This window comes from Temnothorax longispinosus, chromosome 11, assembly GCF_030848805.1.
Source record: "Temnothorax longispinosus isolate EJ_2023e chromosome 11, Tlon_JGU_v1, whole genome shotgun sequence".
NCBI lineage: Eukaryota > Metazoa > Arthropoda > Insecta > Hymenoptera > Formicidae > Temnothorax > Temnothorax longispinosus.
In genome coordinates this window covers 17,292,554-17,307,280 of record NC_092368.1, presented here as the reverse complement: position 1 = coordinate 17,307,280, position 14,727 = coordinate 17,292,554, and the positions used below count along the sequence as shown (strand labels likewise).

Below are 14,727 nucleotides of genomic sequence, written 5' to 3'. Positions count from 1 at the left end.
CTAACATTTATAAAATAATTTTATTTTCATTATTTATATCGTCTTTAAATACGATGTATTTTTCCATACATTATTTGAAAATATAAAAAAAAAAAGAATGTAATAAAAGGAAAAAAATTTTCCATACATTGTTAGCATTACATTTAATTATGCATGTATAACTATATAGTTATATACTAAATAAAAAAAGGAGTTATTGGAAATATGTAGATACAAAGGGAAAGATACCGAGAAAAGGGGAGCAAGCGTTGTAAAAACTTAAAAGTATTTTTTCAAAGTTTCTTCCATGCTTAACGGTTCAGTAGACGGAGCGAATCTCTCCACTACTTTGCCCTCCTTGTCTACAATAAATTTGGTAAAATTCCATTTAATAGCGTTGGTAATGAGACCCTCTTTCTGGGTCTTCATCCACTTCCACAGCGGATGGGCATTCTCTCCGTTTACGTCAATTTTCTCGAACATGTCAAAAGTAACATTGTACTGCTTCACGAAGTTCAGTATCTCCTGAGAAGTGCCCGGTTCCTGGCCAGCAAACTGATTAGAAGGAAACGCAAGAATTCGCAAGCCTTCCTTCTCGCTGTATTTATTATACAACTCCTGGAGCTGCTTGTAATTGGTGTCCGTTAAACCGCAGTTGCTGGCAACGTTAACAATGATGAGGACATGGCCACGATATTTGTCCAATGAGACATCCTTGCCCAAGATATCGTTCGCGTGGAAATCGTAAACCGAGGTAGCCGACTGCCAGTTGGTGTCTTGATTGAACTCCGACGCCGGCGTCGTGGGACATTGCGCGCCTTTGTCTTCGCAATCTTGTGCAATGATTCCCGAGATGGCAAGAAGCACGAATATCGACGCAGTTCCTATAAATAATGTACAATACATTATTATCTATACTATCTGTCTATGCTATATCTGTACTAAAATATAGTTTTTCTTAGTTACACTTTCAATGTAAATATTTATTTTCCAAATAAACATTTATACTTCCTCTTTCATTTCTTTCTTCAGAAAAAAATATGTCAAACTTCATCAAATATCATATATATCACAAGTAATAACAGAACAGATCGTGCTTTTGTGACAGTATGACGAAATTGTAAAATAATTTCTTTCATATTACTATATTTTTTTTTTTTTCGAAAATATTTAGTTTTGATAAAACGGACAATGACCATTCCACTAGCTAGTTTCTTACATTTATGTATCTGCTTTATGTTAAATGCAAAGAGCAGATATGAATATAAATAAATTCAAATTCAAGTTTAAAGATAAGTAATGTTTTGATATTATATTTTCCATATTATTTTTCATATCAACAGTAATAAAATATTTATGATTATTAATTATTAGTGTCAGTTATATGTATATATTTTGAAAAGGAAAAAGAAACGTGATCTTTTACGATCAATTTAATTAAAATAAGCATATATCGCGAATAAAACAGATTAACTTAATATTTACAGTTTAATAAGAATATAAATTAATTAAGAAATTGTGGAAAAAATAAATTTAAAAACATGTAGAACAGTTGTAAGCTTTAATAAGAGCAGGAGTACGAATTTTACCAGGTCAATGCCATTTTAGTTTGTCTAATAAATTATAATTAATTTTTTATAACAGAAATACTTACATTTACTAAGTTTTTATATTTTTATTGTACTATTTTGCCACTTTCATCACGACTAAGTAAAAAAAGAATTTATTTCACTTTGCAACCTAAAGATTGCAAAAAAAAAGGAAGAGAAAAAAATAATATGTTCTGATAAAGAGACAAATTGTTTTTGATCAGCCACAAATTTTGCAACAACAAAGAACACAAGAAAATAAAACTTGATTTAACAGAGGAATGTGTTAAAAGTAAATTGTATAATATACGTATAAATAATATGGAAAATATAATCACTTTCCTAAGAGATCTTTTTAAAGAACGATTTTCTTTGTTTTTATTCGCACATGATATGAAATAAACCAAAAGCCGGCTATTTCCCGTCGAACAGAACAATTGGCAAAAATTTGCATGGAATCGACTTGAATGGTAAGTTCTCACAGCAAAGAGCTGGAAAGAGGTCTCGAGATAAATTTTTTAAGAGACTGATTTCCTATTTACGCATATATGTATAAGTACTCACGCAGCATTTTGCCGAAAATAGGAATTCCACGCGGTTCGTTGCCGGAAACGTAGTCACACTCTACTGTCGTAGTAAAGCAACGTCGTACTTTGTACCACAAAAAGGGACACGTATATCGAGACAACGTCACGATAGGATGACCACTGATTACTGATGACCACCTACGACGCGCGTCGTAGCTTTATTGGTTTTCTACAATCGCCCCAGCGCGTTCGAAGACGAAAATATATATATAGCTTACGGACTCTCTTTGTTAGTATTTTTTATTTCTCAGAACCTTGAAGACACACTGACCTCTATCCTTGAGAGATACGTATTACAGCCAATCACGGTTGATCACGGTGGATCTCGGCTCGTCGAGTTCCCACGTACAGGACGTCCCATAAATCCAGCGTCGTAAAAAAGATATCGAAAGGACGGAACAAAGGCTTTCAGTTTACGTAATCCGCTTGATATGTCCACCATTATTCTCAAAACATAAAATTTATACAGTCAAAAATCGCACGGTCATTGATATTTATAGGTATTGTATGAAATGCGTCATTGATCTACGAGGCTTGCGAGGCTGGACTTGTGAGACACCCTGTATTTCAGAATCTTCGGATGACCAGTGATCGTTGCGCCATCTGGAAGTAAACATCGCTCGAATGGAACTATAAATATCAAATATGGCGCCAATCCGCTTAATTTAAATCGTCGGCGTGCGCTATAAATAAACGTTACACACGCATGCAATTAATTACGCGTGGAAATAATTATCTTCATTATTTTATAATAGAAATAGAGCATATAACTCGGAGTAAATTGTTATCGAGTATCACGCGCGCGTTTCCAGTTCATTTTTCAAAAAATACAATTTCGAATATGATATATAGCATTGTACAATTGCTTCATCTAAAATTTTTCAAATTCTGAGAAACGAAAAACGGGTATATATTAAAAAATCTAAATGCGCGATTATGGAATATATTAAATGTCGAATAATATTTATATAAATATGGAATATCTATAAATATATTAAAACTTTCGTCTGAAACGGTTTTCCTTTACATTTTTACTCGCGCTTATGTCGAGTTATTTTCGAAAGATTTTGATCCCTAAATGTACAAAAAAGGCATGTATAAAAAGCATTTACAAAAAAGCATTTATAAAAAAAATGTTTCTTACTTTTATATAAATCGTTCTACAACGCATGCGAATCGAGATACATGTCTCTCGTCGCTGCGTTAAATTTTTCTCATCTTGAATAGACCGCAGCAAATAAAAGTGCAAGAGGAAACTTTATGTAAATGATCGATTCGTTCTAAAAAAAAAAAGGTTTTTTATTTACAAAGCAATATGTAATCGTCTGCGCCGGGACGCATTACCGGTGCGCATATAAAGCAGATACTGCTTTTTTATGACTGGGCCCTGCCAACCGCGGTGTATTACATAACAAGATAAACAAACAAAGTCAGACGATTTCTTGGAGAATCGAATACACGATCGAACGATCCCGGATGAGTCACAAGTCCCCGGCAAGGACGATATCTCGCCTCTTCCTGGCGCGTCGACATTTTAATTGGACGATCAATCTCCTCCTCGTTCACGACGCGTTGAATTTCCAATTGGCTTTGTTGTTAGTGTCGTTATACATCTATTATATATCTCTGATCGAGAGAAACGTAAAGCAGAACCAATGTACAATTATGGATAATATCGTTCAATTTACCGCCCAAAATTCCTACCCTATCCCCATACAATACTTTTGACAACCAAATATAACATATTAATGTTCACTCTATTCTATTTTTCATATCCTTCTTGACTGCGACGTCGGTCTTGTTCCCCCACACGCTATAAAGCATTTCGAAGAATCCAGGATCCGAGAATTCTCGCATGTGACCACAGATTCGAGAAACAATGTCATTATAAATAATCAGAAAAATACGTTTCTCGCAGTATTTGAGTCTTATACGTTCATAATAGTCCCCGCGAGAAACATTTGAACAATTTTGTCTCATTTTTTTTTGTAAAATGCATTCTTTTTTTTCTGTAAGATTGTATACTTGGACAAAAAGCATACAATTCCTATTTTTTTCATATAAATATAGTCGAAAACACTTTACTGTTTTACTATATTGAAAGATACAAAAGCACTCACATTATTACGATGTACGAGGGGTAAATGTACACAGAAGAAAAGGATATTATATTAACATATTATAATATTACAATAGTGTAATATTGTAATATAATTACAATATTATAATATTACAATATTATAATTGAAGATAATTAGCTTTTAGCTCAATAACAGTATTAACAAAACAAATACGTAATGCTCTTGTTTTAATAAAATGTTATTTATCTTATTAATACTATTAAATTAATAAGATTGTTTTTAATTAGACTAATGCTGTTAATATCATTTTTTTTTCCATATATTATAGGTGATATTAGGTGCGAGAAACCGATTTGACGTTTCTCAAGTGTGTTAAAAATATCTGCGAAGCATCCTGACGTTTCTGATGTTACGTTACGGAAATTTTATCCTAAAATTTCGACGACGCACGTTGAAATTTTTGAACGGTTTAGACGACGCTCGCTAGCTTGGAATTCCGAGCTAACGCTCAGGTCAATATAAATATTTGGTTTATCCTACGGTTATCGGACAGCCGTTGATAGGCTGAGGCCCAGATGGGGGCCCAAAACTAAGTTTCTAAAAACGCTCTCAGCTTATCAACGGCCGTCCGATAACCGCAGGATAAACCAAATATTTATATTGAGCTGAGCGTTCGCTCGGAATTCCGAGCTAGCGAGCGTCGTCTAAACCGTTCAAAAATCTCAACGTGCGTCGTCGAAATTTTAGAATAAAATTTCCGTAACAATGTACGTGACATTGTTGTTCTGACGTTCAATCCCTTAATGAGAAAATCGATGCAATTGATCATTGATATAAAATTGACATGTACAGGGTGTCTGATAATAGATATAACACTGCTCGTAGATAGAGTAGATAGAGCGGATTAAACTGAACAGAAAATCTCTTTGCCATTTCGTAATTTTCGTAATAATTAATGAGAAATTAATTAATTGAAATAATTAAACAAATTTATTTGACTCGTTAATATAGTTAAAACTTAATACAATTTAATACAGTTACAAATACTATAGTTACATTAACAATTTTTAAGAAAGTGTAACTTAGATGTGGCTCTTATAATTCTGTAGTTTACGTCAATCCATCGTTTAAGTGATGAAATTGTTTCATTACCAAATAAATAAAATATAAAACCAAAATTGAAAGGATGGAACCTAAAGGGAAGATATCTAAACCCATTGTCGGCCAGGGTAAATATAATAGTTACAAATCGAGACGCGATTATGCGTGCGACTATTAAATTTTACAGTACAAATAATTATACTTGTAATTGGTTGCAAATTCCAAGACCAATTTCAATCTCGGTGGAGAGATAAAGTTTAATTAATAAAGGTTTCAGTTGATCCAGCGTTACACGTACATCATGGATTCATGGCGGCTGATAGAGGTGCGCGCCGTTCCACTTATTAATTAATTTCTCATTAATTATTTCGAAAAACGATAGAGGACTTTTCCATTCAGTTTAACCTGCTCCTACCTGCCTACGATACGTGATATGGTTATTAGATACCCTATAGATGCGGCGGCGGCGGCGGCGATGTCGTTCAAAACAAAGCTGTTTCCCGAACCCAGTAAGCAAATGTTAACGATATGCTAGCGGTTTGCCAGCAGAATAGATTATTGCAGCTGAATGACGTCAATCGACATAATCTGACAGTCAGATTGCCAGCGGAAATCGGGCAAAAAAGAAACCGAGGAAAATCTCGTAACTTAATTAAGCGTATTATGCCTGATCAAGGCGCTTCTCAAGTGTGACTAACATCTACTGATTGTCCATACACATTTCTAATGTAATCGCAATACATACACACACACGTGGCAAGTGCCCGGTCTCTCCGGTGATCTTCGCCAACAAGCGCTTCTCTTTGTCAAACAGGACGAGTATCTCTTTTCTCTTTTTTTTTCTCTCTCAAACACGCAATATCGACAACTACTTGAATTCGGATTTTAGATGTGGAATTAAGCTACATGAATTCGATTCTGCTTATACGATTATAACGAGATTAATCCCTACCTAAAGTTACTTGTGCGTTTAGTAAATACGTCGCATTCTAACCGTCGTTCACAATCGCTCGCGGCGAACATTGGGCCTCGTTACTCACGTCTTTGCTCGTACTATCGCTTAATTCGATGTCGGTTAAATTCAGTTTTAGTCGAGTGTCCTCGCTCGCCTCGCGTAATAATCCAAAAGAATTGTCAGGAGAACATCACTGATAGTTGGCGCATTTTGTATCTCGTTCTTTTGGATAAAGTCGCACGAGTGGTTCTCAACCCTTCCAGCGCCTGAAAGCTACAGCGAATATTCATTACTTAATTCATTTAATGAACCTCACTCATGTAGGATTGCACAATTAGGCATCATATAAAATAATTAAGCGTCGTGTAAAGCAATCAGCCTCCTTTCTCTTGGAATACAGAATAAAAATTCTTTGGGTACTTCTTTTTTATAGCTTTTTCCTAGTTGTCGTATCATCAGATAGCTAGAAGTTCCATTAATAATTAGAAATCAGTTAAACGTGACTCGTTTGACGGTCAAGTTGAAGCAGTGCAATGAAAAATGATAAATTTTAATCAACGTACGTTAATTAAAAGATACGTTGTGATGTCGAATATAAAATGTTGACAACTCGATATCCTAAGAATTCACAAAAATGTACAAGTTTAGTTTCACAGAGATATTTGATGCACACAAAAGACCAAAACGTACAAGTTATTTCAAGTTATATTCTCGTATGAAGTGTTCGGTATATCCAGAATACAAATTTGCATTTAAAACGTGTATTTACGTGATTTTGCAAAGGGGGTCACAAATTTTTCCGAGGAATAAAACAAAGTCTCGTAGAAAAAAAAACAAACATTCCTTTTTAATTATATATATATCATATACTTAACGATGTATAATCTTTAATAATTTAAAAACATGTATCTTTTTTAAAAAAATCTCGCGAATTTTTCAGAGTCTTGAGACATTTCGATACTACTTTTTATTGCGATGAAGATTAGACAGTCGTCAATACAGCCTGGATAGTAAATTGCGTGTCAAAATATAATTTACTATAAGCTGAAATAATGTCTTCTATAAGAAATCTATATACACAATTTGTAGTAAAAAATAATTAAAATATTTTGTATGATCGAAATTGTATGATCGAATTACATCATATCATAATAGATACGCAAGATTCCGAATTATCCTACATCTTAAAGTTGAATAATAATATCTTAGTTCTTATTAAAATTCACTTACATATCTTGCTTCTAACCGCCTCTCATTTACTCTAAAGTGGTCTATGAGATAATACGATTGAGAACCACCGGACCCAAACAGTCTATATTTTATCACACCTCTCCCTGTGCAAATGCGAAATTACGATAGACCGAAGAGATGGTCTCAGCGATTAGGCTCCGTGACTTCGTTGAACAGTGGCGTCAACGAATCCATATCTTGCAGGCCGTCAAAATTACCGAGAGGATCCAGATCGTCCGTCTCCGTATCGGCTTCTCCGAGAAAACTGGCCTCCAAAAGATCAGCGACGTTCCTGCAGAGATTGTTGGAAGAAGCGGCAACGGCGATGTCAACGTCGGTGCCGACCGTGACACCCGTCACGGTGGCGACAGCGATGTTTCTCGCGTCGCCCTGTAAACCGATAGAATTAAGGATGGGACTGGACAGTATCGGCTCGCCTGAATCCTGGTACACCTCCTGGGATTGCATCGTATGCAGAGGCGTCGACGGGTACGATCTGGAGCCGTTGCTGTCCTCCGTATAGGAGGGCGTGTACGCGGATACCGGTGCCGGCAACGGCGTATTCGGATACGACCGCGACTGCATCATTTTCTGTAACGCGCCACCGGCGTCAGCGAGGATACTCGACGGATCCAACATATCCTCTTCCGATAGATTTAAATTGGCGTTCGGCAAACCGTCAAGAACAATCGTATTGTTCAACGTCTCCTCCGTAGTCTGTTCAGACAACATTTGCAAATTTGGCTGACCCTCCTCGTCCAAAATCGTGAGAATGTTATTAATGTTCTCGGACGTGATCCCCTTGTCATCCGTCATCAAGAACTGCTGGTCGTCCGACATGAAATTCGTATCGTCCAACAGATACGCGCCCTCTTGTCCGATGGAAGAACCGAAGTCATTGTACTCGCTCGGCACCGGGGTAGGCGCAACGGAACTGCTCGTCGACGGATTGAAGCTTTGACTCTGTACCGATGATAAGCATTGCTGCGTGGCGATCGGAGACATTAACGACACGGGATTTATCATCCTGTGCAACGGCACCGATTGCGATCTGTAGAATAATTGCTCGTTGCTCAAGTGTCTGCCAGTGTGAAGAAGCTCCGTGATTTCCTGATCGGGCGGAGGTAGCTGACCCTTCTGATATACATTCTTGATTTCTTGCAAATTCTCTTGACTCGGATAATTGATTAACAATTGTTTCTGAGGCGTCAAGTCCAGATACGCAGTGTACGGTGGTCCCTTCAGAACGACCTACATCAAGAAAACATTTTATAAATATTTTATCGCGAAGCCTGCCATGTTTTTATATATTATTTTATATGTACGTCTCAAATACGTTTCTAATCTGTTCTTTCTTTTGCAAACAGAGAAAAGTTATCCTTTAATTGCTCTTCCATTCTCAATAAATTTAAATATGATGGGTTTGCTTTTAGGAAAATTAAAGCCAGGATACACGACTTAATACAAGCACAAGTATCCGCAGATATAGTGTATTCAAAGTATGAGACACATTTACAATAAACAACGGCATTAATTTCGCCCTGTACTCAAATTTCCTTTAGCCAAGTAGTCATTAACACACTCACGCGAATATTATGAATTATATTTTGAATACTCCGTTATCCATCAAACGATATTCATGTATATTAACGGTATGCATATTACTATATATTACAACATGTATATTAATGTTAATCAACTATATACAGGTCAACCGTATCCTGTATATATATATAAATTCTTTATCATTGCCTAGTCGGACTTGGATCTAGTCAAGCTTATTTTTATTTGATTCAAGTCTTTACCTCCGACGACTTGGTCGTTGCTACTGTCAGCACTTGCCGCGTGTGTTCCGCTCCGCTCGACGTCGGTACGATGAAGGTGTCCGTTGTCTTAATGGTGTACGGGACGCTGCACGAGATGGAACGAGAGAGCGTCTTTTGGCCGCGCGATCTGGAACTGCCGGCTTGCACGTTACTGCGCGACCTCAGCACTGGGGTGTTACGCGGAGATACAAATGGACTCGCGTTCGCCGAGTTCGACTTGGACGCGCGGCCGTTAATAGGGGAATGCGGTCCGGGTGAGATCGGGGTGAAGTTAAATATTCTGCGTCGCGTATTTGGACTCTGTGGCACAGTATTGGCTACACTCGGCGTCGCCGCCTCTTGGACATGCTCGACGACATTAGTTTCGAAACTGACACGACGTCGCGTATTGCCCGGATTAGGGTGATTCAGAAGTGTCGGGAGTATGAGATTATGTTTCTGCACGGGGTCCCGTTTCTCCACAACGCTCTCGGCAACGTTTTGCCGAACGACGGCTACGGGCGTCAGGTCGGCGGCGATGACGGGCGCTTTCAGATTCTGTTGCAATATCAATCGCAGCTGCGACACTTTGTCCGACCGAGAGATCTGCTCGGCATCGGAACCAACGACGCTGGTTTCCACATCGGAACTAGACGAGCTACTTTGCTGAAAATACTGTAGCAACTCCTCCTCCTGCTCCTGCGAATTGTTCCCGCCGTTCAAATAATCGTCCAAGGCGTCCGTGTCGATGTCACGAACCTTCCCATCCTTGAATACCGGTGTATCTTGCAGGAGGCGGATCTGGTCCCTCGTGAGAAGTCCCGAGGACGTTTCCACCACGTTGCCGGTAGTGGAACAACTCTTCGACGAGTCAATATCACAGTTTTTAGCAAGTTGACTGTCCGCAGTCTCTGCTTTGCACTTGATAGATTTTGAATTGCTAGCTAGTATCACTGATATCTTGCCGGCGCGTTGGATAGACGCTAACTTGGGTAACAAAGCGTTGGAATGCTCTGGACTCTCCTCCGTGAGCTTCGTCTGTTTTTCAGGGCTGGGCTCCTGCTGTGCTACAATTGGATTATTGGCACGTTTCCTGGAATTTTTACCTTTGACATCGCGCTGCGCACTCATCATTACTCTAAGGTTGCTATTACTCTGTCTGTCGTCGCGCGATTGTACCACTAGGTTATCACAGTTAGACTCTTGGGAGACATTGCAAGTTTGTTGCTGCTGTTGCTGTTGATTGCAAGTTTTCGATACCTTTCTTTGCCGGTTATAGACTATAGCGGATAAGTTCACTTTTGCCAGTGAGTTTTGTGCGACCACTGTTGTTGCTGCTGCATTTGTACCTTGAGGTGACTGATTGGACTTAACTTTCTTGCATCCTTTGCTGACATTTCCTTTAGTGTCGATGGCTTTTTCTTTGCTCTGTGAAAAATCAATTATATTTTGTATAATCAAAAGTATATAATCAAACTTTTAATTGTATTAATTAAATTAGAAATGTATTATGTTCTAGTTCTTGAATACTATTTAAAAGTTATTGACACATTTCCGGAAGACTGACACCACGTTACTCCAATCTCTTTATATATTTAAAAGGAAATGAAAAATAGTTCAGCAATCTTTACACATCTTTAACAACGAAATTAGAATATTACATTACGTTACATACCTGTACAATGGTATCGGGACAACGATGCTTCTGATCTTTTATATGCTCGCGTTGCTGAAGCTTGCGCTGCAATTGCAACTGTGCCTCTCGAAGCTTAGCAGGCTTACCACCTACAGGCGTTGTCGGTAGATCCGAGATCACCTCTAACGATTGAGAATTGAGAATCAATTATTCAATTGCAAAAAAATGGATAAACGAGGATGTATTTTATAGAATTCAACAAGTGTTGCTCACCTTTATTAGACGAAGCATCATGCTGGTCCGAAGTTGCAAGAATGCATACAGCAGCCAAAGACCGAGTATCGACTCGAAAATTATCAACAAGATGCCGCGCTAAGGCACTCAAATTTGGAAATTTCTGGCCCAACGTTTTCTCTGCCCATTCTCTTATCAATGTAGATGCAGCGCCTAACATTTCCTCAGTGGTATTTTCCTCCGAGTGTTCCTCCTGAATTTATTATATAATTTATATAGTTAAATGTTACGTATTTACATATTAGATATTTTAATGTTTAAAAAAGAGTTTAAAAAGAGAGAGTATTTGTAGAAAAAAAGTAGAAATAATCAAAAGAATCTATCTAATGTAATAATTATTACGTAATATAATATTGATATACAAGCTTTAAATTTTAAAACATAACAAATAAAAAACTAAGATAAGAAAGAGAAAAAAAAGAGAGAAAGAAATTTAAGCAACTTTCTGAAACATAATAGCGAGAAGTTTGATCGATAAAATATATTACGTAAAAATTATAGAATATATCATTTGCTACTCACAGTGTCAGAGCCAGATATCTTTGGCAGTGTTGGAGGATCCAATTTAATTCGCTTGCGCATACCAGCGTAACAGTAGCGAGAGTTACCCCGTGTGCCCAGTCTACGAGGGCGCACTCGCGGATACACTTGTTTCATGACTTTTCCAAAATCGGCCGTCGATAACGGCTTCATAGAATTTCTTGTGCAATACATGCTGAAAATAAAAATCGTATGCAAGAAATGTTTTTTAAAAAGTTATTAGAAGACAGATATATTCACAAACAATCAAATCAATATCTATAAAGTTTCACTATAAATGGATACGACAGATATATTATCCATCTCGTTCATTTAATTTTTCACTTTAATATGACATTTTCAGATCACATAGGAAAATATTGAGAATTGAACCGAGTAAAATATCGCAAAGCACAAATTTCTAAGCAAAAATTGACTTGAAATTAATCAAATAATTTGTAATTACAAAGACGTGCGTAATTCTAAATTTCTCCCCTCTGCATTATGTACATACGTATGGCGAACTTACTTGTATTCATCGTACACTTCTTGCTTCGGTAAAGATACATCCGGGTCTTCTTCTAAATGAGTCTTAATCCACATGATGGTCTGATGAATTTCGTAGCGATTCCCTAATGGATTTAGCGGCTGCCTTAACGGATCGACGGTCCCACTCGGGTTTGTCAGCAGCAACGGAAGTTTCAGGTACAACAATAACTTTTCCTCTAGCTTAAGTCGTTCCACCTGCGAGAAGATCTCGTCCACACGCGCTCTAGATTCTTCGCTATAATTCAAAAAGATGACATACATTATTAACTTCGACCGAAGCTAAACAATCTCTTAAGGGCATAAAGATGTTAAGTATGAGACCAGATGCCGTGAATGTAAAATATTTAGCACACCATTTTTTCATTAATGAATTAGATCTCATGTATAATAACAGAATTGGTTGGATTATTAAAATCTGCAAAGAGGTACATGTCGGACATTTTTTTTATTTTTTAAAATATTCTTTGAATATGAGAATAATAAATTTTACTTTCTAAAAGAGTATTTTACGTTTAATAAAAGTATCTTGCTTCTTTTAGAAATCTAACGTCCAAATATACTTAATAAAGATAATATTAATTAATAAAAATAAATACTTCGCTATAAATGTTTTGTTATAGTAAATAATTTTGTATCAATAACAAGGGACATGTGTACAAAATTAGAGCTCATTAATGTTACAATTCTCAGATTAACTGTCAGACACAGGTGTCTAACAAATAACTAAATAATTACAAAGTAATTACAAAATATCTAAAAATATATTGATGGTAGAGAACCATGAGAATCAGGTATCTCTAAGCATTTTTATTACATAAAACATAAATTTACTTCCTGTTTAAAGAACATCTATATGCATATAGATGCGACATATGCAGCAGATAAAAGAAATTGGTGTACAATATTCATTAAAATGATCAGAACGGCACGCAGAATGACGGGCAGTTTAGTGGTAGAGTAATTCCTAATCCTGCTACCGTATACACAAGGAATTTTGAATAAAAAGAATGCTTCAGATAACTGAATCTGTGAAAAATGGATTTTGCAAGAAGCAATGCTACAAATTTTGTCAGCGGAATGTCAGTAAAAATGTAACAGAATCTGCTAACGGAACAGGATAGCGTATTGCCAATGGAACCTACCATTTTGTAACTACATATTTAAATAATGTTCCAATTTAAATGACCATGAAACAACAACTTTGTTCAGTTTATCGACAGACTCGAACTGACTGAATACGAGATTAACATAAATAATAGATGGTAGGTGCCAATCTGCTGGCAAACTGCTGGCGTATCATCAACGTCTTGCTGGGATTATTCTATCGTGATAAAGACAAATAGCAAAAGCAGATATCGGGCAATCAATCTCATAAATTCTAGCGTGGAACGTAAATTGACGATGGAAAGCAATCGGGAGTTGCCTGAAAACTTTAAAATCGACTTAACCTAATGCCATCCTCTATCATAATCCGAATTTTGTCCTGCTTGGAGGAGGCGCCGTGGTTGGCCAAGGTCGCGAATTTGGTCGCGACGAGGTCCTGCAGCTGATCGCCATCGCCGTGGAAGCCGTTGGAGGCAAATCTGCCGGCCGACGAGTGTCGTTTCTCGAGGACCGTGGTAGCGGTAGCGGTAGCAGCAGCAGCAACAGCGGTGGCGGCGGCGGCGACGGTGACGGCGGCTGAGGAAGTGGAGGTGCCGGCGGTAACGGTAGCGGCGTCGCCATTCTCCACGCAAACGTCACTGCGCTCCTTCTTAATCCGTTTACCATCGAACGCGCTCTCCTCGTCGCTCCTCGCGGATGTTTTGCAGGATTTCGTCTGATCATGACTGTCAGTACTCATCGTAGCCCAAACCTCCCCCGTCCCGACCGTCCTCTCCACCCTCCACCCTCCACCCTCCCGCGCCGGTCTTGTGCTCTCACGTATGCGGAAACGTATCGCCTCCCGGTGCGCGGCCACTGCGAGCTACCATGTTGTCCGCCGTCGCACGGTAGTCAGCTGGCCTACTCGTCGTTAGCAACGTTAGCATCCCGGCCGCGCCATTACTCGGCGAGTGAGGCGAGTCGCCGCCGGAGGACGAGGAGTGTTTCTTCGGTTCGCGCGCGAGGTGCCGTGGGTGCCGTGCCGCACGAATCGCCGAATCGCCTACGAGTACGAGTACGGTATGCGGCGACGCGCGGATCCGTCATAACGGCGACCGCGCGCGTTCGGTGGCCACTGGCCGCGCGCCGCACGTCTCGGTTACGGGCGCTCGGGGGAACGGGAACGTCGGGAACGCGCCGTCAGCGGCGTCAGCCGTCAGCCGTGCCAGACTCAGCCAGACGGACGAGAATGCCAGGGCGAGAACCGCGTGAATCGATACCGGCTACGATGGCCCACGAACATCCACTCGGCTATTCGC

At 38.6% G+C, this 14,727-nt stretch overlaps 2 protein-coding genes across 3 annotated transcripts in view; both read right to left on the bottom strand.

The window, feature by feature from the left end:
- The window catches only part of LOC139822342 (uncharacterized), a 24,976-nt gene extending 10,249 nt beyond the window's left edge, over nt 1-14,727 (bottom strand). Inside the window, exons 1-8 of one of the 2 annotated variants that reach the window (XM_071793984.1) lie at nt 13,774-14,727; nt 12,306-12,560; nt 11,780-11,972; nt 11,237-11,450; nt 11,003-11,145; nt 9,328-10,755; nt 6,856-8,773; nt 4,560-6,755 (exon numbers count right to left, since the gene is read on the bottom strand). In XM_071793984.1, coding sequence (XP_071650085.1) covers nt 7,667-8,773; nt 9,328-10,755; nt 11,003-11,145; nt 11,237-11,450; nt 11,780-11,972; nt 12,306-12,560; nt 13,774-14,168 — 3,735 coding nt within the window. In that variant the 5' untranslated portion in view covers nt 14,169-14,727 and the 3' untranslated portion in view covers nt 4,560-6,755; nt 6,856-7,666. Of the gene's footprint in view, nt 1-2,426; nt 8,774-9,327; nt 10,756-11,002; nt 11,146-11,236; nt 11,451-11,779; nt 11,973-12,305; nt 12,561-13,773 lie in introns of those variants that run through there. The other variant, XM_071793983.1, reaches the window with a different exon arrangement.
- LOC139822348 (uncharacterized) lies at nt 2-2,389 on the bottom strand. Its single transcript, XM_071793991.1, has 2 exons — nt 2,133-2,389; nt 2-863 (listed from the first exon to the last, which is right to left on the bottom strand). The coding sequence occupies exons 1-2, from the start codon at nt 2,137-2,139 to the stop codon at nt 259-261; spliced, it is 612 nt and encodes a 203-aa protein (XP_071650092.1). The 5' UTR covers nt 2,140-2,389; the 3' UTR covers nt 2-258.